The sequence below is a fragment of the Gopherus evgoodei genome, chromosome 6 (genome assembly GCF_007399415.2).
Source record: "Gopherus evgoodei ecotype Sinaloan lineage chromosome 6, rGopEvg1_v1.p, whole genome shotgun sequence".
Taxonomy (NCBI): Eukaryota; Metazoa; Chordata; order Testudines; family Testudinidae; genus Gopherus; species Gopherus evgoodei.
Genome location: NC_044327.1, coordinates 120,985,801 through 121,010,548, shown reverse-complemented (window position 1 = coordinate 121,010,548; position 24,748 = coordinate 120,985,801). Strand labels below are relative to the sequence as shown.

Genomic DNA, 24,748 nt, shown 5'->3' with positions numbered 1-24,748 from the left:
CTCCATACTGCTGGTCATCCCCCCCGCTTTGATGGCTACGTAAATGGTTAATCACCCATGAAATGACTGATAGGCTCATGGTGCTGAGTTAGGATGGGCTGTTTTGTTTTCAAGGCATAAGCATAAATGCTATATAGCAATCATTTGGCTGGATCCTGCTCCCATTCAAGTCCATGGCATAAGTGTCATTGACTTCAATGGAACAGGATAAGGGCTAAGCCTTTGCTCCTTTATCTCTAGGGTTTGCTGCTGCTACCGTCACTGCAGGCAAGAGATGCACCTCTGCCAAGGTTTAAAGTTGAACGCCTCGCATAGTGAGTAAGAGATTTTTGTCTTGCTGCATGACATACTTTTCCCTAACACAGAGGATTAAGAATGAGTTAAGAGTTGCCCCCCAAATTGGTCTCATGGGGTCTCCTCTCTGAATGACTGTTTAACATCAGCTGAAGAGGAAATCATTCTTTCATCTGTCTACCTGTTCAAATAAATAAGCCCATGGCTCCTGTTCCTGACTCCTCCTGGAATTATTATGCAGTAGGTAATGATTTATAGTTTATCACCTCAGGGCTTTATTTCCTGGCTGCCATTCATATGTAAATGATTCTGACTCATCTGTTTGAACATGATAAAGTTCTCCAGACAGATGCTCCTTAGTGAGGCAGAAGAGTCTACCCACCCACACAGGCTCAGGAAATGCCAATGCTCATAAATAAGGCTACAATTTTGGCACACAAATTTTTAGTAAATTTCACAGCACAGGTATGCAAAAGAATGAAGTGTCATGGAAAGATCACCAAATAATGTAGTTTTTGCTACATCAGCATACAGAAGACTATTGGGGGTGTTGAAGGTGAGACCCTGTGGGGAAGAGAAGATTTGGCAAGCAAGCCCACCCTGCATTCACCCTACAGAAGCAGGTCCTATCCCATGGAATGGGACACGACTCTCTGCTCTGGGTGTTGCACATGGAGATGCAGTGCCTCTCAAGTATGGCCCATCCACCCTTCCACAGATGGAGATGGTGGGGCGGATGAGCCAAACCCGAATGGTGCTGTGACCCAGTGCACCAGGTCACCATGCCACTCAGTTTGGGGGCCTAATCAAATGCATTTTTACAGACATTTCCAAGATGTCACAGACTTTATTCAAATTCATGATTTCTGTGACAAAACCGTAGCCCTACTTATAAATAACATTAATAGATTCAGAGGTTGAAGGCCAGAATGGACAACTATGATCATCTAGTCTGATTTCCTGCATAAGACAGACCATAACATTTCAACCATTATCCCCGGTCGTGGAGGGAGTTATTCTTCCCTACTATGTATATTAAAGCTCACAGGGCCAGACTATGGCCGTAAGCCATTCTGCTTATATTCAGAGAATGGCACAATGTCACTCAGTATATCACAAAATATGATCTTTTACACCATGCAATATGAGTTCTCCTACTCACCATCAAACCCTTACAAAACAGTGGTTCAGTGTTCTACAGCAATTGCTCACTATGTTGTTGGAGCACCACTGGGAGTGCTTGGGACCACTAGTGCATATAGCTTATGTAAAGACAGCTCTGCTGGCTGGTTGTGTCTTTATATATAAGGGTGGGTGTGATGGGAGTACTTCCCATCTTACCTCTATCAACCACTGATCTGTCTTTACAACATAGGTCACGAAGGAGAGTGATTTTACATGGTCTCTTACCAGATTTTCATTTGTGAGACGTGCAATTTCTTGCTGGATGCCAAATTCCACCTGGGCCTCTGGTGGTAGCTGTAGGGTCTGGAAAAATGCCTGCTGCTGTTTCTCCATCTCTTCTCTCAGGGTTTCCATCTGGGTTTTCAGAGTTTCCACCTCCTCTTCGTGCTCTCTCCTCTGATCCTGAAGCTGGGCTTCCAGGAGCCTGATAAGAGGAGGAGTGAAGGGACCATTATGATAATCTCTTCTGATCTTCTGTATTACACCGGCCAATGTACCCCAGTAACTTCTGCATCAAGCCCATGATTTCTGTTTTAGCTCTAACATATCTTTTAGAAAGACACCCAGTCATGATTTAGATTCAAGCGATGGGAAAATGCTACGAAGATTCGTGTAGTTTTGTGGGGAGGGAGACAGTTTGGTGCTAATGCCCTGGTCCACCACTCACTGATGTTAACTGAAGGATACCCATTCACTTCAGTGGGAACTGCATCAAGGTTACATTGAAAGTTACACTTCTCCTACAAAGCAACGGTAAGGTGTTTAGTTACTGTACTATACATCCTTTCCTGAGAAACTCAAATATCTAAAGATACTTTAAAATAACTAGATAAAAGACAGACAAGTATGAATTAGTTAAGACTTAAGCCTAGATTTAAACAATCATCAGTGAGTGATTTCAGGTGTTTCCATTTTTGGATGCCCAATCTGAAACATCTTAAAGCAGCTTGATTTTCAGACAGTGGATGTGAAGCAGTTTCAGGAAATCAGGCCCCTTTCAGTTGGCTTCAGCTTTGCACCCAAACCCTGAGATACCCCAAACCACTAGTCACTTCTGAAAAAGTAGGCTTAGCTTTATGTGGAAAATATCACACTGACTCAGATACAACAGAAAGACTGCAGGACGTTTCCATTTTCCATTTATTTTTTATTCTTTTCAAAGTCATCTTGAAGAATAACAAGTTAAATAAACCCCTTAGAAAGTGCACCAAAGGAAAATTGAAACTGTGGCCGGAGGGTGGGTGGGGGGCCTTTAATCACAAAAGGAGAAGAATTCCATGTGGATGCACAGCATGTAGTTCTGTGCAGTGATGAATTAAAGCACAAAGCTGTACTTTCAGTAAAATGGACTGTATGAGCCATTTTTGTGCATTTCTCTCTCCTTTTCCTCCCACACACCTTCCTAATTCAAATGGAAGAACAATTCATCACGTAAAGGTTACTGCCCTCCTGAATGCGGCTGCATTGCTAGGTGTACTGATAAACAATGTTTGGCAAGTTAATTTATTTTTAAGAGTACCAATTATAGTGTACCAAATGGAAATCTCTCCCTTAGTGCTTTTAAGTATTCCAACAGGATCTAAACAAGATTACAAATGCTAGCAAAGTAGTTCCTGCAAGACTTAATGGTTTGAACAAGAGACTGAAAGTTATGAAGTCCAAAGCCTTAGCTCTGTTCTGCCACTGATTTCCTGTGTGGTCTTCAGCAAGGTACTTAAGCATACGCATGAAGTCTGGCACATGAGTCATCCCACTAAAGTCAAGAGAACTATGTTTGTGCTTAAATGTAGGCACATGCCTATGTACTTTGCTGAATCAGGGCCTTAATTAGGGCAGGTCAAAAAGGTCTTCTATCTAAATTGTGCTTCAACAGAAAATAGGGTTTTCAACAAGCCAAAGTTTTTGGGGTTTGTGTGTATGCAAAGTATCTACTTTCCATGGAAAATGTTGTCTTTTTGATTTTCAGCTGAAAACTTGTTCTGTTCAGAGGAGTCCAACATCCTCCCCATTTTCTGCATTTGTACATACAGACACACACACACACTTTATAGTTGTCAGATGGAGATAATAATGAACCTGACCTCCCTGAAATATTGTCAGAAGTTGATATTGTGTTGGGCTTGAAAGGTGCAAAACCTTCCACTATGCAAAAAAGCACAAGTATTTTCATGATGCAGCTTCACCTGGGATCAGATTAGATCTGAACCAAACACACAGACAAATATGGTCCTCTTGTATTTGCTGTTCTGAAGAATGTAGGCAGCCAATCATCCCAGTCGTGTTTTTCATATTATTCTCGAAAGAGCTCCTGTCCTCCCTCTGATTGCTTTAAAATTGACACTACATTTTAATAAATATTACTACTACTTCCCCTGATAGTGCTTTTCATCAGATGATTGCACTTTACAAACACTGATGGAGAGGCTCACAACACCTCTCTGTGAGGCAGATAAGTATTATCATCCTTGTATTACAGAAGGATAAAGTGAGATGGTAGAAAGATTAGCATGCAATTATCAGAAGTTCTGAGCACTCCAAATAGTATCAGAATTGGGAATAGGCTATTCTACTTTAACCATTATTCATCCTCCTAAAAGGTGATTAGTTTGGAGAGGTTATTACAGATGCAGTGTCCTTGCACGGGGGACACTGAAATTGCAGGAATCACCTACAATGTTTCCCTCTGATATATTCATCCACAAAACAGGAGTGCATTGGAATGGGTGTCGGAGGTAGTAATAATTCTCCTTCTGGCCAGGACCGCCCAGAGCATTAAGGGGCCCTGGGGCAAAGCGGGGCAGCTGTGGAGCTTGTACTCATCTGGTGGTGGTCCGGGTCTTCGGTGGCATTTCGGCAGTGGGGTGCCCACCAGTCGCTCTGTGTCTTCGGCAGTACTGAAGGGCCCCCCGACGCTGATATGCTGGCTTAAGACATGGACCGCCGCCAGGCCAGGGCTTACAGGGCCCCTGGGGGGCCCAAAGCAAATTGCCCCACTTGCCCCCTACCCCAGCGTCCCTCCTTCTGGCACACTTCTAGACATTGGATTAAGTGGAAAAGGAGCAATCCAGGTGAATTTGAACATGCAAAGAGGACAAAGAAAAGAGTATATTTACAAGGGACGCATCCTTTCTTACGTGTTCATGAACAGAGCACTTTAATACACTTTTACATAAGGAGAAGTGCAGTCAGATCTAAAGGCACCATAATTATGACACTTGGAGCGAAACCCTGACTTCACTTAATTCAGTGGAAGTTATGCCAATGACTTCAATGGAGCCAGGAGTTCGTTCACAAAATACCATTGTTCCTCCCCACCAAATATAAATATCTCTAAAGCACATTGGGTCTAATCCAAAAAGGTGCTGAACACTTCCAGTATCCACAGATAGGGTAAGGTTTCCCAACACCTCTGGGGATCAGGTTCATGGACACAGTTTTAGTGTGGTACACAGTGACACATGCTTGCAGTAATGTTGCCGAACTGCATCCCAACCCAAACTTTAGTTGGTTGCTGTATTCCTAGAGATTGGCCTGAGTGCCAAGGTTTGACTCAGGACCACAATTTCCCGAAACCTTAGAAAGGTTCCATCTCCCCCTCAAAGTTATGGTGGTTCAGCTTGGGTTAGCCCCACCTCCAGTTCCTATTGTAAAGGACAGCGAGGCAGAGAGAGGACATATGAGCATATGGAAGAGATGGGGGAAAGGAAAGAGGAAGAAGAAAAAAGCATTTGACCTGGCAACTTGTTTTAGACCCTGATAGGCCAAGCCGAGCTCTCCATCTTCATTGAGATAGCCCCAGTCCTCAGTCTTGCTAGAAATAAAGGGCAGAGAAAAGGGAAACAAGAGAACAGGAAAGAAAGGCAAAAGGTCAATTGCAACAGAATGGGGAAAAGTAAGGAGTCCTCATTACACTCAGGCAAACTCTTAAAAAAAAGAACAGAACCATCATTAAGCTCTCTCTCCCCTTTGGCATCACTACTCAACTGTACATTAGGAGCCCGTCTCTATTCCGTGGTCAGAATCCTCTTCCTACCCCTGTAATATCACAGTCAAGTGGTTGTGCCCCCTTTCATGGTGATACAATAGCCACTGACAGACACTGCACTCCTCTACCCGTCATGGGTGGAGCCACTGTTGCCAGCTCACATGATTTTATGATGTCCTGTGTGATATTTGCTGTTTTACTTCCAGATCCAGCGTTTGGAGAATCTTAGCTTTCATGTTTATAAGTGGTTAGCCTACATGGAGAAAAGCCAGGAAGTCTGAGCCAAATGAACTCAAAAGGCTCAAAAACCAGAAGGCAAATTAAAAGAAGCCAACATTTACTATCTATTAAAATCTCATGATTTGGGGGGTGGGCATAACTCATCATTTTTAATGTTTGGGGTTGGCAGTGATTGACTGAGGTAAGGTGATTGACTGAGGTAAGTAAGCAATATCATCCCTTTTCATGCAGAAAAGTGAAGCGACTTGCCCAAGATCAGATTGAGTCAGAGGGAGAACCAGGAGTAAAACCCAAAGTCTTCTGACTCCCAAACCTGTGCTCAAGCCACTAAACAGTGTTGCCTGTCATGGTATCAAACTGTTGACATTGCCAACACTGGCTTGTGACAGTCAATGTACAACTCAGACAGAGCTGTAAAAAAGGATAATCTATTGTCACACAAGCATCATAGTAATGGAGAAGAAGAGTGTGGTAGTTTGCCAAAGCCTACATATTTCTAATTTGGATGAGTGGGGCCATCACTCTCTATGGAAAAGATTTTATGGATTCCTTTTCCTGGTGGATATGGATATTATTGATCTGGAGGCAAAAGGGGAGGATAAACAGCAGAATTAAAGAGTTAGAAAAGACAGAACGAGGACAGAAAGGAAGAGCACAAGTATTGCTGTCCAGCTGAGCCACTGCACGCTGTTCCTTCAGTCAGTGGCCGTGCCCCATACATGGAAGCCTAAAGGGGAAATACTATGTCCAGCAGTCCTGATTGAGGATGCAGGGAAGGAAGGTCATTTGTGTTCATAGCAAAAGTCCTGGGAAGAAAAGGGACAAAACAATGGAAGGTAAAAATAATCCAAAGAAAGTCATCAGCTATGGTCTATTGCAAGCCCTCTTCATAGCTTGGATTTTACTAAGGCTTTCGACACAGTTTCACGTCGTGCTCATAAGTGAAGTGTGGCTTAGGTGAAATTACTCAAGGACTGGAGAAGGGCAAGCATAGTACCTATCTTTAAAAAGAGGACCCTAGGAATTACAGACCAGTCAGCCTAACTTTGATACCTGAAAAGATACTGGAAAAAATTATTAAACAATCAGCTCATACGCATGTAGAGGATTATATGGCATTTTCTTCGTTGAGAGGGTTACTGGCCTAGTGAATAGCGGGGAAGCAGTAGACATGATATATCTTGATTTTAATAAGCCTTTGGACACAGTTCCACATGACACTCTAATAAGCAAAGAGGAAAATATAGTCTAGATGAAATTACTATAAGGTGGGTCCACAACTGGGTGAAAAGCTGTACTCAGCAGTTATCAATAGTTTGCTTTCAAACTGGGAATGCATATCTTGAGGTCCCACAAGTCATGGGTCTGATACTAGTCAATATTTTCCTTAAAATCTTGGATAATGGAGTGGAGAGTATGCTTATACAATTTGCAGATGACACCAAGATAGGAGGGGTTGCAAGCACTTTGGAGGACAGGATTAGAATTAAAAAGGACCTTGACAAATCCGAGAATTGGTCTGAATTCCACAAGATGAAATTCAGTGAAGACAAGTGCAAAATATTTCTCTCAGGAAGGAAATATCAAATGCATAACTACATTTGTACTGCTGAAAAGGATCCAGGGGTTACAGTGGATGAGAAATTGAATATAAGTCAACAGTGTGATGCAGTTGTGAAAAAGGCTAATATCTTCCTAGGGTGTATTAACAGGAATGTTATATGTAAAATATGGGAGGTAACTGCCCAACTCAACTTGGCACTGGTGAGCCTAGCTGGACTATTGTATCCATACATTTTAGAAAAGATGTGGATAAATGGGAGAGAGTCCAAAGGAGAGCCACAAAAATGAAAGAAAAAAAAAAAGGTTTAGAAAACCTGACCAATCAGGAAAAGTTAAAAAAACCCTGGGGATGTACAGTCTTGAAAAAAGAAGACTGAGAAAGAACCTCCTAACAGTATTTAAATACGTCAAGGGTTGTCACAAAGAGGATGGTGATCATTGTTCTCCACGCCCACTGAAGGTAGGACAAGAAGTAATGGGCTTATTGGCAGCAGCAGAGAGTTAGGGTAGGTATTAGTAAAAACTTTCTAACTATAAGGGTAGTTAAGATCTGGAACAGGCTTCCAAGGGAGGTTATGGAATCCCCATTGTTGGAGGTTTTTAAGAAGAGGTTGGACAAACCTGTCAAGGATGGTTTAGGTTTATTTGGTCCTGCCTCAGTGTAGGGGGCTGGACTTGATGACTTCTCAAGCTCCCTTCCAGGCCTACATTTCTATAATTCACTAGAGTGGCATGGGGGCATGCATTCATACATACTCACTCACTGTCTTCTGGTACAGGCATAACTTAGGCCCTGTGGTCTTGATTTCTCCTCTCACTCAGACCTGTTTTACAGTGGTGTAACTATTAGCTTCACTGGAGTGACTTTTGATGTACACCACTATAAGATTTTGATCCTCTTCCCATTGGAGTCTGGCCAATTACTTCAATGGAGGGATTAGGCCTTTTGTGAGGTAAGAATCAGGGTTGTGTTTCAGCAAAGAATCAGGTTTGCATTTCAGTTGGTTCATGCTGGCAAACAGCAGCAATAGAAAATGCACAAGACCCTGGTTGTTCACTTTTCTCTGTACATTCTGGGCTAGTTGCATTTTAGTTACTTTACTAATATTGATCTAAACCCCATTTCAATGCAAGAGGCTCAGCCGGCAGAGGAACAACAATCATGATGGATCAGAGCATTCAAAAAAAAAAAAATCTAGCCTCTTGGAGCACTATCTGCTTTGGTGCAGTGCTGGCCAGAATCAAAGAAAACTTACTGCTACTGTACTATTTTATGCTTTCGAGCCATATATTCAGCGGGAGTAAATCAACATAGCTGCACTGAGATGAATGGAGCTCTGCTGACTGACTTTAAGCAGGTGATCTGACCCTCTGAATTTGAGAACCTAGTTAGTTTCACTTTACTTCTCTTTCCCCTTCCTGGCAGTGAAACTGAAGGGGATCTCAAAATCTAAAGCAATATTTCCCACAATTTGAAATCTTTAATCTAGTCAGTTTCACTTTGCTGTCAGCCAGACCGAGACAAAAATGAAGATAGAGGACACCAAGAAAGGGAAGAGAAGTCAGAAAAGTAAGGGGAACAACCATCATAATGAGAGAACGCAGTAGAGATTGAGAGGAAATGGCTTTGAGAGCACAGAAAGCATACAGGAAAGAGGGTCCAATACCAACAAATGAAAGGAATTTTTTCGCACTGAAAGTAGTAGTATTTTTATTGGAACCTCGCAAATATCAATCTTGATCATTTTTTTTAAAAGCACAGGGCAGATATGACCCAGCTCTCGGGTTTGATGTACATCCACATCAATTCCTCTATCAGCAAAGCAGCATGAATGATTTCAGATACATCATTCCCACTGGCTCTAGTGGGCAAAGCACCGGGATGAGATTCTAGTCTGAGTACTTGACCTGGGTTGTAGCTGCAGCTTTTGCTACTAGCTCACTGTGTGACCTTGGACGGTCCAACCCTCTGTGCCTCAATGTCTCCATCTCTAATATCTATCCCTGCATACCTCTGAGATCTTCAGATGAAAAGTGCAATATAAAAGGAAAAGGTCTCGTCACCACTAGAAAAGGTTTGCCCATATAGCTATACCAGTAAACTCTCCCAGTGGAAATACAGTTCATACTGGCAAAAGAGTTGTTCTTCTTAAACCAGTTTCCCCGAACAGAATTCACCATACTGGTAAAAGACTGTTTTGCCGTATAACTGTCTACACTAGGGCTTTTGTTGATGTACATTACAGGTGCAATTTTTCACTCTCCTGATGCTGCAATGCTGCCAAAACCTGTAAGTCTAGACTAGGTCTCAATTCTTTCCCATTCTCCAGTATGTTGGAAATTACTGGTTTTCTGCATGAGATTTCTCCCCTTCTTTAAGTGAGGAAAGCAAGAAGTGGGATTGTGATTAACCAAGCCTGGGCAGGTCAGGGCCCGATGGTCCTTTTATGGTGTTTTACGTTCTCCCATTCTTACTTCAAAAGGAGGAGTGTCTTTTCAAATCTGCTGAGAATCAAAAACACTGAAGACATGAAAGGATTATTTAGTCTTTTCCTCTCTCCCTCTGCTTATACAGGATTGCCCTGTACAATAGATCCTTCACTTCTTTGTCCAGTCCAATTTTAAAATGACTCAGTTACTAGCACTTCCACCGCTTCCTTTGGGAGACCATCCTACAGTGTGACAGATCTCACTATTAGGAACACTCTCTTGATAGCCTCATTTTCCTTTGCTCAATCTCATCCCTTCTATGCTTACTTAAACCACTCAAAATAATTTATTTCCCATCTTTGCATTTACATCCTACCAATTCCTCTACTCTATTAGAACAGCCCCTTTTAGTCACTAAGGCAAGCTGTACATGCCAAGTTCTTTCAGTCTTTCCTCAAAACCATCCCTTGAGCCCCTGAATCTTTTTATTGTTACTTTTCTCTGCATTCCCTCTAATTCACCCATATCATTCTAGATAAAAGGTGCCCAGAAAAATCTTGTTTCACCAGTGTTGTAGAAGTTGTGCATTAGTGGTGGTCTTAATTATTGAAAAAAGCAATCAGTTTTAATGAAAAAATGAGAGAGCTCGTATAACTTTAAATGATGTGTCTGGACATTTTACAAATGAATAAAATGAGATTTGTCATCTGGCCAAGAAACATTTGTTATAACACGATTCATGTCACTTCAGTTCCAAAGTGAGTTTGAAGGTCTTTAAAAAAGGAAAATAAAATTCACTTGACGGTTTGACTTTCAAAGAAAAGTGAACCACTAAAGAGAGACATTCTGTGCTATATAAAACGCTGTAGCAGGAGCTACTCAGCTGCGACGAAAAGCCCTATCTTTTAACTTTAAGTGATTTCCTTTCTGTAGGTAACTCTCAAAAGGAGTGGGAGGGATGGGAGTCAGAAGTATCACTCCCAAATGGAAACCACACACAAAGCGTGAGTCTACTCTGCAATGTGACGTTGGAGAAATGGCATCATGAAGCCCATGGTTATCCTCTCTCTATGATTTCCAGATCAATTTTGCTCAGTTTACAAGAAAAATGATCCCTCGCCCCCGCCCACGCTCTCTATATTCAGCCTTGGATATGACAGTCAAGCATTCTGAATTGCACATCAGTCATCTAATATATCTGAGCTGAGTCAGGTTTCTTCCTGATGAAGCAGGCGTATATCAGTAAATAACCCAGCCTGACTTTCAGCAGCAGCTTGAGTTTGGAAAGCTGGCTGAAAAAACATCCAAGCCTTTTTTTTTTTTTTAAACTTGTAAATTGAATAATTTGAGCTGGAGTCGTTGAGAGAACATCCAACCCCAAGATACTGTTTCTACAGATTCACTCTTCAAAGGAGTTAATTTTCTAGGTGCACAGAGATTTTACACCTAAAATTGGTAGGAGCATTAAAAGCTACTTATTTCCTTTTAGCTTAGTTGATAAGCCTTAACACAATTACATGCATCTATCATCCCACCTGCCACCTCCGGTTACAAGGTATTTCTTGTTGTTGCAGAAGGAGTATAGAAAGGGAATGTCTACATATTCATATTACCATGAATGCTCTTCCATCTCACAGCTAATTCACAGCAATGCTATGTCTGAACTCTAGAAATGAAGCACAGGTTAGATACACGGGCCAGTGTTCAGAGTTGTTTTCTATGTGCTCTGATTTCAAGCCATACATGAAGTCAACTCATGGAAGAATATCTGGAGTTCTTCAGACCTATGGCAAATATTTTCTCAACTTTAGTGTCTAAAGTTAGTTTTCTCAATCCATATTTAGGTGCCTATATAAAAGTGGCCTTTATTCTCAGCTCTATCACCGTCCCTGCAAGCTTAGGCCCTTGGCACTGCTAAGCATAGACTACCTTTATTTAGGTGCTTATATATAAATTTAAAATCGTAACTATGGTGGACATCTATCAATTTGAAAATTTTGGTGTATATTGTCTTACTGTGACTTCTTCCAGAGGTGAAACAGCTAGCTGAGTTATAAAGATTATTTGACTGACCCGGGTCAATTTTTTGTTTTAAATACTGTTTTACCACCATGCTTGTGGCTAGAGGCTCAGCACTGAGATGTCCATTTAAACACTGACAAACAAATAAATGATTGCCTTCACTGTTTATTAATTATTATTATTTGCATACTACTAACAGGAGAATTCTGACTGGATCTTGATTTTTTCCAGTTGATGTTCTCGAAAGACAAAAATCCTTCCCTCCTCCTGTTTCTATTTTTTATCCATATTAAAATGTGATCAGTTATGAAATCAACTGAAAGGGGTGCTATTATCTTAAGAGAAAACTGCTTTGGGAATGATAGGCAATAAGCATTTAGTCTGGATTCATCGGTATGGTATTGATTCAAAACCATTGAGAATTCCTTCACCCAGAAGTTCAGATTGAGTGAATCATTAAAAAGTCAATAGGACCACTCTTCTTTAATTAAACAGATTAGTTAGTTAACATTTACACCACACTCATTTGTCAAAGTGCAATGTAAACACTGCCATCTTCTCTGAATAAAATCTGAAAGGAATTTTGAAACATCAAACTCACAAACTTCACTTAGTTCAGCTCCAACTAGGACCATTTTCAGTCGTGCAGATGAAAGGTGCCAGCCCCACTCCACTGAGCAGAGAATTTCTCTTCTTGTCCATGTGGTATATTTAAGATAGTATTGTTACCATGTGTTTTGTGTGTACTGCACCTTTAAATGGAGAGAAATTCCCCTCCCAGATTTTATGAATTTCTTTTCCTGGTGGAAAAGGAAAGCGCTTTCATCTGCCAGAGTTTACAAACTAGCTAGGTATACTATTTTATTAGAAACCATTAGTCAAACTCTGCAACAGTCAGGTCTCATGAATATACTGGGTAAATGAAAATTTGCAATGGGAAAAAAAAACTCTATTCCTGTCAGAGAACCAGATAGAGACAAGCAAATATTCAATTTCCTTGCAGTAAAATAAACATTTAATTCACTTACTAACTTGTCTCTTCACAAGGCATTATCTATATATTTTATGTACTCCTGGATAGTTGCACAAAGTGAATTTCTCAAGAACAGTATAAACTCTATTATAGTTATTAATATTATTATTATTATAAGGGAAGACAAATTCAGGGTATGAACTATCACTATAGGAAATCTGTAATCAAAGAGGATTCTTGGCTCAGAGTTTAGATACAAAAATAGCAGATAATGTGGGTGATGCCTGAGACTGCATAGATGTGTACATTAGCTCATTTCACTGGAACAGACTTTTTGCCTCTAGGGAAATGGGATAGGCATTCTCCTAACAACTGACTTCCCAGCATGACATTAAGAGTGTTCTGAAACGACTACCTCATAATTCTTCTCCAAAATAGAAGCCGGATTCTACTCTTGCTACTATATCAGGGCTGGATTTAAGATTTTTATATTTAAAATCTCTCAGTCCTTCAACTCCATGGGCTTCCATACTGCAGGAGTGCACTGCCCAGCTTCTGCAGTATGGAAGCCCATGTAGTGGGGGCAACTCGGCTTAGGAAGGCATTTATTTTTCTCTCTTCAACCTTTGGTTGTTCCACCTGCCCGGTGCTTCCCCTTCTTCAGCGAGCAGCGGACCCAGTCCTCTGAGCTTTGGATCCTACTCCCAACTTCACAGTTCTTTCTCTCTGTAACAGGCCCAAACCAGACTCCGAAAGCCAGCAGTGCCCCACCATCCAGATCTTACTTCAGATCTGAATCTCTGCTTCGTGGCCTAAGCCCACCTTGGCTGTAAAGATCAATGAAGATGCACTTACCGATTTGTCTGACACACCCCATGGTAGGCCTCAATTGCATCTTCTGCATCGACATGCTTGTCGCTGTTTGGCCAGCTGGTATATGTGTTGATGTTTGAGTCCTAAATTCACAGGCAGAACAACATCATCACCATCATGAAATCTCTTGGGTCTCATTCAAGTCTTTCAAATTCTGGATGCTAAGAGCGTGTTTAATGGCCTTGCCTGGAGGGCCTATTCTGGGCCTATTGCCTTATGTGGACAAGGGAGGAGCCTGTGGGGTTCATGCAGGTGAGAGTGGGCCTCAGTAACGATGACAGATTGAGGGAGCACACTGTCAGTTTGCAGATGAGATCGTTTGGGATCACGGTCTGAAGCATGGAAGGTGCAAAAACCTTGAGAAAATGAAGTGGAAATTTAAAACTCCAAATGCTGGAGAGGGGGGATTTTTATACATAACAGACTTGCTTTAAACAGAAGAAGGAAAAAAATTCCAGGAGCCAAGTTTGGCTCTCGATTACCCAGGTGTAAATGGAGTTACTTTTGCTTTACACCCACGTGCACATGAGCAAAACCTGACCTAAAACCTGTTTTCCTGTCATCTTCCCCCTTCCAAATGTTACACAAGATCACAGGGGAAGTTTCAGATAACCACTTACGGTCACCTATAATTTACAAAAGCACATGCACCATCTTTCATGAAATCAGGACAGGTAATGAATAGTCAGTGATAGGAGCAGAAAGGAAAGGAACAAGACTTCCCCTTTTAATTACCATATTTTTGCCAATGTCTTTTTGCTGGGCTGCCTTTATAATCTGTGCCCTTAGGATAAGCACTTCCTCTTTCCGCACTTCCAGTTCCTCATTGGCTGATTTAAGCTGGTTTAATAAGAGGGTATAACTGTCCTGGACATCACTGGATGAGTTGTTTTGGGTCACCCGGTCTACAATAGTCTTCCTCAGCTCATTCAGTTCATTTTTCAGTTTCTTGTTCTCCGATTCCAATTCTTGCCTCTGTAAAATACCAAACCATTATCTAGCTCATCCAAAGCGTTCAGCACGTTTGTACAACTGCCTCATTTATTTCTGTTCTGCCTTTAATGTAACTCAATTACAGAAGAACACAACTAAAAAAACCCAACTAGTGCTAATATCAGGGTTGTCACCAGTCCAGCCATGTGCATTTCAAAAACTATTTCTGCTGTCTCCCTTACTTCAAGTTGTACCAGGCTGTAATCAGAGACCCTTTGCGATTTATCAGTAGCTGCTACCGTATAATTGATATCCATGAGAGCCAGTTAGAACGCTCCCATTTTGCTTAAGAGAGTTAAGCAAAGGAAGAGCAAATCCCACAAAGTGTCACTTTCAACCTGCATGAACATGAAGAAGTTCCTCCAGGAGACATCTGAACCCAATATTCAGATACTTCTCCCTTCACTTTTCTTTTTAATTAAGAAATCAGCACCTGAATGGTGGTGGTCAAAGTGCCAAGGATAAATTTGAATATTTGGAAAAGCCAGCCTCTGGGGACACATTTACTACCCAAAGTTAAGAGCTACAGTTTGGGGTAGTCCTTTAGTAAATTCTGTCTCTCTTTTAAAAATTAACTGCAATTTCCCTCACCCCCCCAACAGTACTCCTCCATCCCCACCACCAAACCAACCAAAAACCCACCCAAGAGTTCAACGTATTTGCTACGGGCAGTTGTAAGATTCCACCCAAAGTGGAGACATGCGCTGTTTACACTGCTGCTTCACCGTTTTAAATCTCCAGCTGGGTGAGTTACAGTGGTTTGAAAACACAGTAGGATTTATTAATCTAATTTGTAGGAGCTGCCTCCATTGTGCTGTTTGCAGTTAGAGAATTTTCCTTCTCTGATTCTGTCAGTCCACAGCATTTGACAGACAGGGTCAGAAATTCACAGGTTTTACGCCAGGTGTTTCTCTTGAACAATGAGACTTTGTTGTACCTATTTTTGCTAAGATAATTGCAACATTTATTATTTTATTTTTGCTAGGTAGGAAGGGGATGAGGGACAGGGGATTAAAGTTCGAAGGCTAAAGCAACCACCACCCTGCATAAGCAAATTCAGCAGTAACAATTTCTGGCAGGTAGCAAGTAAACTGTAGTTTAACCCGTTTACTGGTATCTAGAAAGCACCTGAAACATCTGTTTGTAAACTTAAGAAGCCCCTGAATTAGAAATCCACTAGAGGCAGCATTGTCCACTGGGTACAGCAGCAGGCTTGTGAGTCAGGACTAGGGCTGTCAAGTGATTAAAAAAATTAATCGCGATTAATCATGCTGTTAAACAAGAATAGAATAGCATTTCTTTAAATATTTTTGATGTTTTCTACATTGCCAAATATATTGATTTCAATTACAACATAAAATACCAAGTGTACAGTGCTCACTTTCTTTTTTATTAGGAATATCTGCACTGTAAAAAACAAAAGAAATAGTATTTTTCAATTCACTTAATACCAGTAATGTAGTGCAATCTCTTTATCATGGAAGTTTAACTTACAAATGTAGAATTATGTACAAAAAAACTACATTAAAAAATAAAACAATATAAAACTTTGGAGCCTACAAATCCAATCAGTCCTACTTCTTGTTCAGCCAATTGCTCAGACAAACAAGCAACAAAGAGTCCTGTGGCACCTTATAGACTAACAGATGTAGCCTATAAGGTGCCACAGGACTCTTTGTTGCTTTTTACAGATCCAGACTAACAACGGCTACCCCTCTGATATCAGACAAACAAGTTTGTTTACATTTGCAGGAGATAATGCTGCTCGCTTCTTGTTTACAAGGTCACCTGAAAGTGAGAATAGGCATTCGCATGGCACTGTTGTAGCCTGCATCACAAGATATTTACATGCCACATGCGCTAATGCTTCAACCACTATTCCAGAGGACATGCGTCCATGCTGATGATAGGTTCTGCTCGATAATGATCCAAAGCAGTGCAAGCTGACGCAGATCACTTTCATCACCTGAGTCTGATTCCACCAGCAGAAGGTTGATGTTCTTTTTTGGTAGTTCAGGTTCTGTAGTTTCTGTGTTGATGTGTTGCTCTTTTAAGACTTCTGAAAGCATGCTCCACGTCTTGTCCCTCTTAGATTCTTGAAGGCACTTTAGATTCTTAGAGGTTGGGTCAAGTGCTGAAGCTATCTTTAGAAATCTCACACTGGTACCTTCTTTGCGTTTTGGCAAATCTGCAGTGAAACTGTTCTTAAAACGAACAACATGTGTTGGGTCACCATCTGAGATGGCTATAACATGAAATATATGGCAGAATGCAGGTAAAACAGAGCAGGAGACATACAATTTCCCCCCAAGGAGTTCTGTCACAAATTAAATTAACACTTTTTTTTTTTAAATGAGCATCATCAGCATGTACACATGTCCTTTGGAATGGTGGCCGAAGCATGAAGGGTCATATGAATGTTTAACATATCTGCCAGGTAAATACCTGGCAACACAAGCTACAAAAGTGCCATGCGAACCCCTGTTCTCACTTTCAGGTGGACACTATAAATAAGAAATGGGCAGCATTTTCTTCCATAAATGTAAACAAACATGTTTTTCTTAGCAATCGGCTGAATGGTCTTGTAGACTCCGAAGTTTTACATTGTTTTGTGTTTGAGTGCAGTTATGTAACAAAAAACCAACAACCTGTATCTGTAAATTGCACTTTCACAATAAAGAGACTGCACTTCAGTACTTGTATGAGGTGAACTGAATAATACTATTTCTTTTGTTTATCATTTTTACAGTGCAAATATTTGTAATATAAAGTGAGTACTGTACACTTTGTATTTTGTGTTGTAACAGAAATCAATATATTTGAAAATGTAGAAAAACATCAAAAATATTTAACACATTTGAATTGGTATTCTATTGTTTAACAGTGCAATTAAAACTGTGATTAATCATGATTTTTTTTTTTTAGTTAATTGTGATGAAATCAACAGCCCGAGTCAGGACTCTTGGGTTCTAATCTCTACCGCGAGCTTCACTTGGTGAATGCGGGCAAGTATCTTAACTTCTCTGTGCCTCAGATTCCTCAGCTGTAAAATTATGTGTATCACCTAGTGACCCCCAAAACTCCAGTCATAACCGGGCTCCTATCATGCTTGGTACAAATGCATTTCCAAGGGTTACATGCGCAGAAGGTGCTTTGGTCAAAACAAAAACTGGGATTCCCTGACCACATCCACTCTACATATGTGTAATAACCAGCAGTTTGGGAAGAAAGGACAGACAGGGAAATGTCTCTCTCATGTTATCTTTCCATTTCCTTCTCGGCTGAACATAAAACTTGCTACACATCCAGTGGGTGATGCAGCTTATCCATAGTGTTCCTTCTGAGTGGTTTCAAGCACAGTATGATCTTCAAGCTGACATGAAAATCTCTTTCGATACAAGCAGTATGTGTGATTTGACAAGCATTTCTCCCGCATTCTGTAAGTATCCTGCCTTTTCTTTCCTTTCTTTACTAATGCCATTGTTAGTGGAACAGTTAGCAGCATCTAAGACAATTTGGAATTACAATTTCTACCAACAGGTTCAAAGAGGTTTATTAAATTACTTTCAACAGAGTGCCAAAGTGACTTGCCCACAGTAGTAGGGTGAGTTAGTATCAGAATTTGGGATTAAAATTCAGAGGGATCAGGCTCCTCATACTACACTTAGACAATGTCTTCACTAGCACTTTTGTTGGTAAAACTTTTGTCAGCCGGGGTGTGAAAAAACACCCCCCCGGACCAACGTACGTTTCACTGACAAGTGTGCCAGTGTGGACAACGCTATGTTGGTGGGAGACGTTCTCCTGCTGACATAGCTAATGTCGATCTTTGGGGGTGGTTTAATTATGCTGATGGGATTTCGGACTTGTTTGTATGTATTGCAGATGCAAACCTGGTTCCCGTACCTAATCTATTCTCTAGAAAGGCATTTCAATAGCAGAGTTGGGTAAGGTCCAACCCTCTAAAAGTCCTGGAATCTGAAGCAGAAATTAGCATTGGTGGTGGTCCGTAATCTGTCCTTTCCTCTATTTCTTATATTTGTTAGAAAAATCTCTACAATGCTCTGTTAATATTTCAAGTTCCAGGTAGAAGATACACATCCCAGCCAATTAAACCAATGGAAAGTATGCATTGTGTTCTGCTAGGAGCAAAAAATCACCCCAAGGACTTCTCAGTGCTTCCACTCCTACTCCACTTTTCCAGACAGAAGAAGAAATCTAGAAGATTGATAACCATGGCCCGTGCAAAGAAAAAGGTGCTTAAGTGGCATTCTGCATGTCTGAATCTCTACAGGAAATTACACGACCAACTCTATTGTCCACTTGATTTTATTTCACCCTGCTGTCCTCCCATCACAATGCCTTGCAGCACAAGTTCTGTCAGTGTCTGTACCAAACTCCTTATAAATCTGTTTAATATTACACATACATGCATGCCCATGATAAATACGTTATTTCCATTTGCATTGTGAATCTATCAAATTTCTCTAGGAGTAAGTGCAATAAAACAAAATAATAATTTATCTAAATTCATGTGTTCAAAAAACCCTCTGTAATGGATACACTAGACAGGGATGGGCAAACTTTTTGGCCTGATGCTGCAGGGCAGGGGGGACAGCAGAGGAGGGGCTGGGGCTAGCCTCCCCGGCCGGGAGCTCAAGGGCCGGGCAGGAGGGTCCTGTGGGCCGAATGTGGCCCACGGGCTGCAGTTTGCCCACCTCTGCGCTTGGACCTTGCCCACTCAACCCTCACTCCTTGGAAAGAGCCTGAGGGAGAAATTCAGCTCTGTGCAAAGGACCAGCACAAATCCTATGCAGCTTAAGTCTTCAAAATAGGGCTTAAGTGGTGCTTAGGACTTGTGCTGGCCCTTGCCCAGGACTGAATTTACTTGAGTGAACAGGCCTTGTAATGTGCCTGAAGATCAAGCCCAGGCTCTGTTAGTGTGAGGAGAAGCAGCAGCTAATTCTAGAGTCAGGTCTCTTCCACTGACAAACGACACCTACGCAAATAACTCTGCCAATAAAATCTGGGGACAATCAAGTGGAAATCCAGCTGATCTCAACTGAGGAATGACACCGTCTGTAAATTACAAGGGCTTTACAGGTCAAAAATCAACATCTTGAATTGACCCTGCCAGCGAATTAGAAGCCAATGTAAACTCTGCTTCATGGTATAATGTGATCCCTGTATGAAATATTACTGAGTGAATAGTGGACAACAGCATTCTGCACCAGCTTGTTTTCTGTTGTCTTCTCTGCTACCGCCCTGTCCAGATGAAGTGCTCTGCAATAATCTAATCTGGAGGTGACCAAAGCCTGCATAAAGGTCGCAAGACTGTGTGCAAAGGGAACAATCACAATCTCTTTGCTAAGTGAAGATGAAAAAAGCAACTCTTGGCTATTGCTACTATACAGACATCCAGAAATAAACGTACAACCAACATTGCGAACCTGAGTTATCAAAAAAGACAAACCTCAAATAGGCAGATAATGACTGGTGCCATTTCTTCTGGTGCTCTCTCTCTCAACCACCAGAATGACATCAATCTCATTCAGACTGAACCCTCCATCAGCTAGCTGTCTCCATGTCTCGATTTCAGCTAGACATTGGGAAAACTGAGTGAATGAGTTGTCAGTCTGACAACACACGTGAAGTGGAATGTCAACAGCATACCGATGACTCTCCCAAACTTCTCACTGTCTTCCCGAGCTGTTTCACATTCACCGGAGGGGAGAGTGAAGCTAACAAGATGGATGAACAGTGGGTCCCGGCTCCCCAAGAGAGAGAAAAGAATGAAGACACTCATGTACAACTCCTACATATCTCTGCCCTGGTTTGCAAGTGGGTCAATGAAAGCTCAAGATCAAGGTTATCGAAGGCTGCTGTTAGATCTAAAAAGAATCAGCACAGACACCTGATCTATGTCCATTACTGAAGGTAGATGGTCAACTAATGAAACCAGCCCAAGGGCAAAGCTCAGGGTGTAAAGGATCAGGGAATACACTCGACTCTGAAAGGTGCCAGAGCTGCCCTGCTGCAACCTTCTGAATAATCTTTCCAGCGCAAAGCAACTTGGCAATAACTGGCAAGAAGCATGTTATTTATGAATTAGGTACTACAGGACCTGGAGGTGTAGGGTTTAGTAGGACAGTAGAACCAAAAGTGCTATGGTTCTTCCTTGCTGTAGAGTTTGGCTGAACAAGTCTATTTGCAAAAAAGTGTTACGGTTCTTCCCCGTGTTAGTTTAGCTGTCTGGGAGTGGTTGCAAGAGAAAACATTCCCCTCCTGCCCCTTACTTTAAATGAGGAATGAGAAAGAGACGTGGCCTCTGAGGAGGTGGGTACTAAAAATATAGTCCAGATATTGATTCTGAATGAAAACAGTTTGCCAGTAATGTAATAATGCCAATCTTCTTTCCATGCTGTGTTGTAGTCATGCTGGTCCCAGGACATTAGCAAGACAAGGTGTGTGAGGTAATATCTTTTACTGGACACAACTTCTCATGGTGAAAGAGACTAGCTTTCAACTTACACTGAAGAGTGCTTTGTAAGCGTGAAAGCTTGTCCCTCTCACCAACACAAGCTGGTTCAATAAAAGATATGACCTCACCCACCTTGTGTGTCTAATATTTTTTCCACTCTTTCTGATCCCTGAAAGAAAAATTCCTCCAACAGATGCACATTAATGATTTATGCACGAGTTTCAGACATCTCAGGCATTAATCATAAGCCTAAGAAGGCAGGAAAAAAGTCTCCTTAAAATGAAGACTTTTTAAACCTCAAATTGGCATAAAGGAAAAGTAAATTAAATTATGCAATTCTCACGAAGGAAAGAGAGACTATAAATATTTGAGAAATAAATTTATGGGGGAAAACCACTAGAGAAGAGAGAAAGAGCATAGCTCTGTTACAACATGGAACCAGCTGCCGAGGGGATGCGACGGGAAAGTAGCACTCAGAACCAGCTACGAGTAATGCTTTCTTTGCAAACGGAGCCCTTTTTAGCAGAAAAGATGTGTGCTACATGCAAAGTTGGGTAAAATGCCAGTGACCTATATTTTTGTTTCTCCAGCTCTTTCAATCTGGAGCTGGTTGCTCCCAGGTCACCCCACCTATGGGAATAAGTAGTACTTTCGCAGCAGGAGTTTATGCTTCCTGTCACGATTTGGTATAAAACTGTTGCTTCTTGCTTTTAGCAGGAACTGTAGCTCATTTTAGACAGAAATGTCACCAATGCATTAACTGACTGAGATGTTACAAAGCTTGACAGCACAGGGTAGAAGTGTTAGACACCAATTATGACTTTGTAAAATGGGGCGAATGTTTGCTAGTCTTCGGTCAATTCTCAAACTATGACTCAGAGAATCAGTGATCCGTGGACTCCTTCCTTATTGGTCTGCACATATCAAGAAGCAAGAAGTAGAGGATTAGGATGTTGGAAGAGTAGGTGGGTCCAGGAGAGGATTTCTTTTTAAATTAACAGATCCACAGAATTGAAAAGATAATGATTTTCACAGGTAAAAGCTGTTCCATACAGTTGCCAGCTCACATTTCCATGTTGCTAACCACACAGTGTTTTCCTTTATGCAAACAGAAAAGCAGCAATTGCGTAACATCAATACCAAAGGTTCTAAGGAGCTGCATTTTATTCAGAAGTATGCTGGTTTTAGACTAAACCTTAATTATTTTTTTTTGAAACTAGCGTTACTATCCATACAAACAAAACTGCAGTAAAAGACAGTTATTAAGGTTACCGCTGGAAGAAACTCTAAAGTTAGAAATTTACAAAATTAAGGTTGCCCACTTGCAACCTGTGCTTGAGTTAAAACAGGAGTTTGCAACCTCATGTTAGTTTTGTGACCCCCAAAACAATGGGAGAGATTGACATAGCTTGAATCTGCAAAGTTTGTCCACTCCTACTTGCGATTTCATTTTGTGATAATAGCTCAAGTAGGTGTATTTAACCAACAATAGTTGGAAGAACTCTGGGGCAGGGATTTGAGGTGCCGGTCATACTTCCATCTTGAGCTTTGCGGATATACTAATAAAGCACAGTAGATATCTACTGACAACACACTATGTCCAGAGAGTGTAAATGCAGCCCCATTGCTTTAGTCACTGAAAATTGGGCTGGACAAAGCACCAGAGAATGGTACTGTAGGCAGTTGTGTTTATAGAGGGGATAGACAATAGATCTTTTCCACCTCTAATTTCTGTTTCTCTGCTTGAATCTGGGGAGATAATGCAAATGGTACAAATGGGTACTATGTGGTCTCTGTAGCTTAGTGTGTGACCGTCTATGCTTGGTTAATAAACACTTTCTCAGATCTCCTGAGAGTCTTTCCACGTTTGTCCAGGAAGTAGGGAGAGGAGAAGAATCCAAAATTGTTTTGAATTTTTTTGACACAACATCTCCGAGGATTAACTAGCTGAGCAGGGTACGCTAAGGAAGAGTTGTACTGAAAATGAGTTTGCACGACAGTCAAAACATGCATAAGCACTCCAACACAAACATAGGGTCTGTCTACACTACGGGATTATTCCGATTTTACAGAATCCGGTTTTTGGAAACAGATTGTATAAAGTTGAGAGCACACGGCCACACTAAGCACATTAATTCGGCGGTGTGCGTCCATGTACCGAGGCTAGCGTCGATTTCCAGAGCGTTGCACTGTGGGTAGCTATCCCATAGCTCCCGCAGTCTCCCCTGCCCATTGGAATTCTGGGTTGAGATCCCAATGCATGATGGGGCAAAAACAGTGCCACGGGTGATTCTGGGTAAATGTCGTCAGTCAATCCTCCCTCCATGAAAGTAATGGCAGACAATCATCTCGCGCCCTTTTCCCTGGATTGCCCAGGCAAACGCCATAGCACGGCAACCATGGAGCCTGTTCAACCTTTTTTCACTGTCACCATATGTCTGCTGGATGCTGCTGACAGACGCGGTACTGCAGTGCTACACAGCAGCATCCCCTTACCTTTTGCAAGTTAGCAAAGACGGATACCAGCCCTACTGTACCGTCTGCTGATTTGCAAGGTGGCAATGACGGTTACCAGTCACACTGTACCATCTGCTGCTGTCATGGGTGCTCCTGGCTGGCCTCAGTGAGGTCGGTCGGGGGTGCATGGACAAAAATGGGAATGACTCTCCAGGTCATTCTCTTTTTTAAGTTTTGTCTAATGGAGAATCAGTCCTGCTTAGAATATCAGGCAAGCCTACTAAAGAACCAGAGAGGCAAACGGCCGCTCCGGGTCAGAGCCGGAGACATCCTGCAGAAATGATGAGCGGCATGCCATTATTGCATTGTTGTTGCCCCTGCAACAACGGCACCCATTGCTTCCCTCCTCCCCCATCCCTCCTGGGCTACCGTGGCAGTTATCCCCCCATTTGTGTGATGAAGTAATAAAGAATGCATGAACAAGAAACAACACTGACTTTATTGCCTCTGCAAGCAGATATCAAAGCTGCTATGATATTCCAGGCAGAAGTGAATCTCCATTGACAAAGCTTAAAGAAGAGAATGACCTGGGAGTCATTCCCATTTTTGCCCAGGTGCCCCTGGCCGACCTCACCGAGGCCAGCCAGAAGCACTCACGGGATGACAATGACGGATATCAGTCATACTGCACCGTCTGCCGTCCGCAAGGCAAGGGAAGGGAAGGGGATGCTGTTATGCAGCGCTGCAGCACCACGTCTGCCAGCAGCATCCAGTAGACACATGGTGACACTGAAAAAAAGACAAGAAAGGAATTTTTCCCCTTTGCTTTCACGGAGGGAGGGAAGGGGGGGGGCGCGATGACATATACCCTGAACCACCCGCGACAATGTTTTTGACCCTTCAGGCTTTGGGAGCTCAGCCAAGAATTCAACTGGTTTTTGGAGAGTGCGAGAACTGTGGGATAGTTACAGTCAGTTGTCCCTCTCTCCGTGAACATCCATTTCATTCTTTGGCTTTCTGGTACGCTTGTCTCAGCTCCTTAAGTTTCAGCACTGTGTTGAGTCCCGGGGGTGGCCTCTGTCCATCATAGCCTTGGAGATTTTTTTAAATGTTTTGGCATTTCATCTATGGGAACGGAGTTCTGATAGAACAGATTTATCTCCCCATACAGAGATCAGATTCAGTATCTCCCATACGGTCCATGCTGTAGCTCTTTTTTGATTCTGAGACTGCATGGTCACCCATGCTGATC

The 24,748-nt window shown here is 41.8% G+C and overlaps 1 protein-coding gene across 2 annotated transcripts in view; it reads right to left on the bottom strand.

Moving 5' to 3' along the window:
• Positions 1-24,748, bottom strand: part of MYO5B (myosin VB) — a 350,195-nt gene that overhangs the window by 26,774 nt on the left and 298,673 nt on the right. Inside the window, exons 28-31 of one of the 2 annotated variants that reach the window (XM_030566990.1) lie at positions 14,301-14,540; positions 13,548-13,648; positions 5,213-5,290; positions 1,705-1,903 (exon numbers count right to left, since the gene is read on the bottom strand). In XM_030566990.1, the coding sequence (XP_030422850.1) occupies positions 1,705-1,903; positions 5,213-5,290; positions 13,548-13,648; positions 14,301-14,540 (618 nt within the window). The remainder of the gene's footprint in view (positions 1-1,704; positions 1,904-5,212; positions 5,291-13,547; positions 13,649-14,300; positions 14,541-24,748) is intronic. The other variant, XM_030566991.1, reaches the window with a different exon arrangement.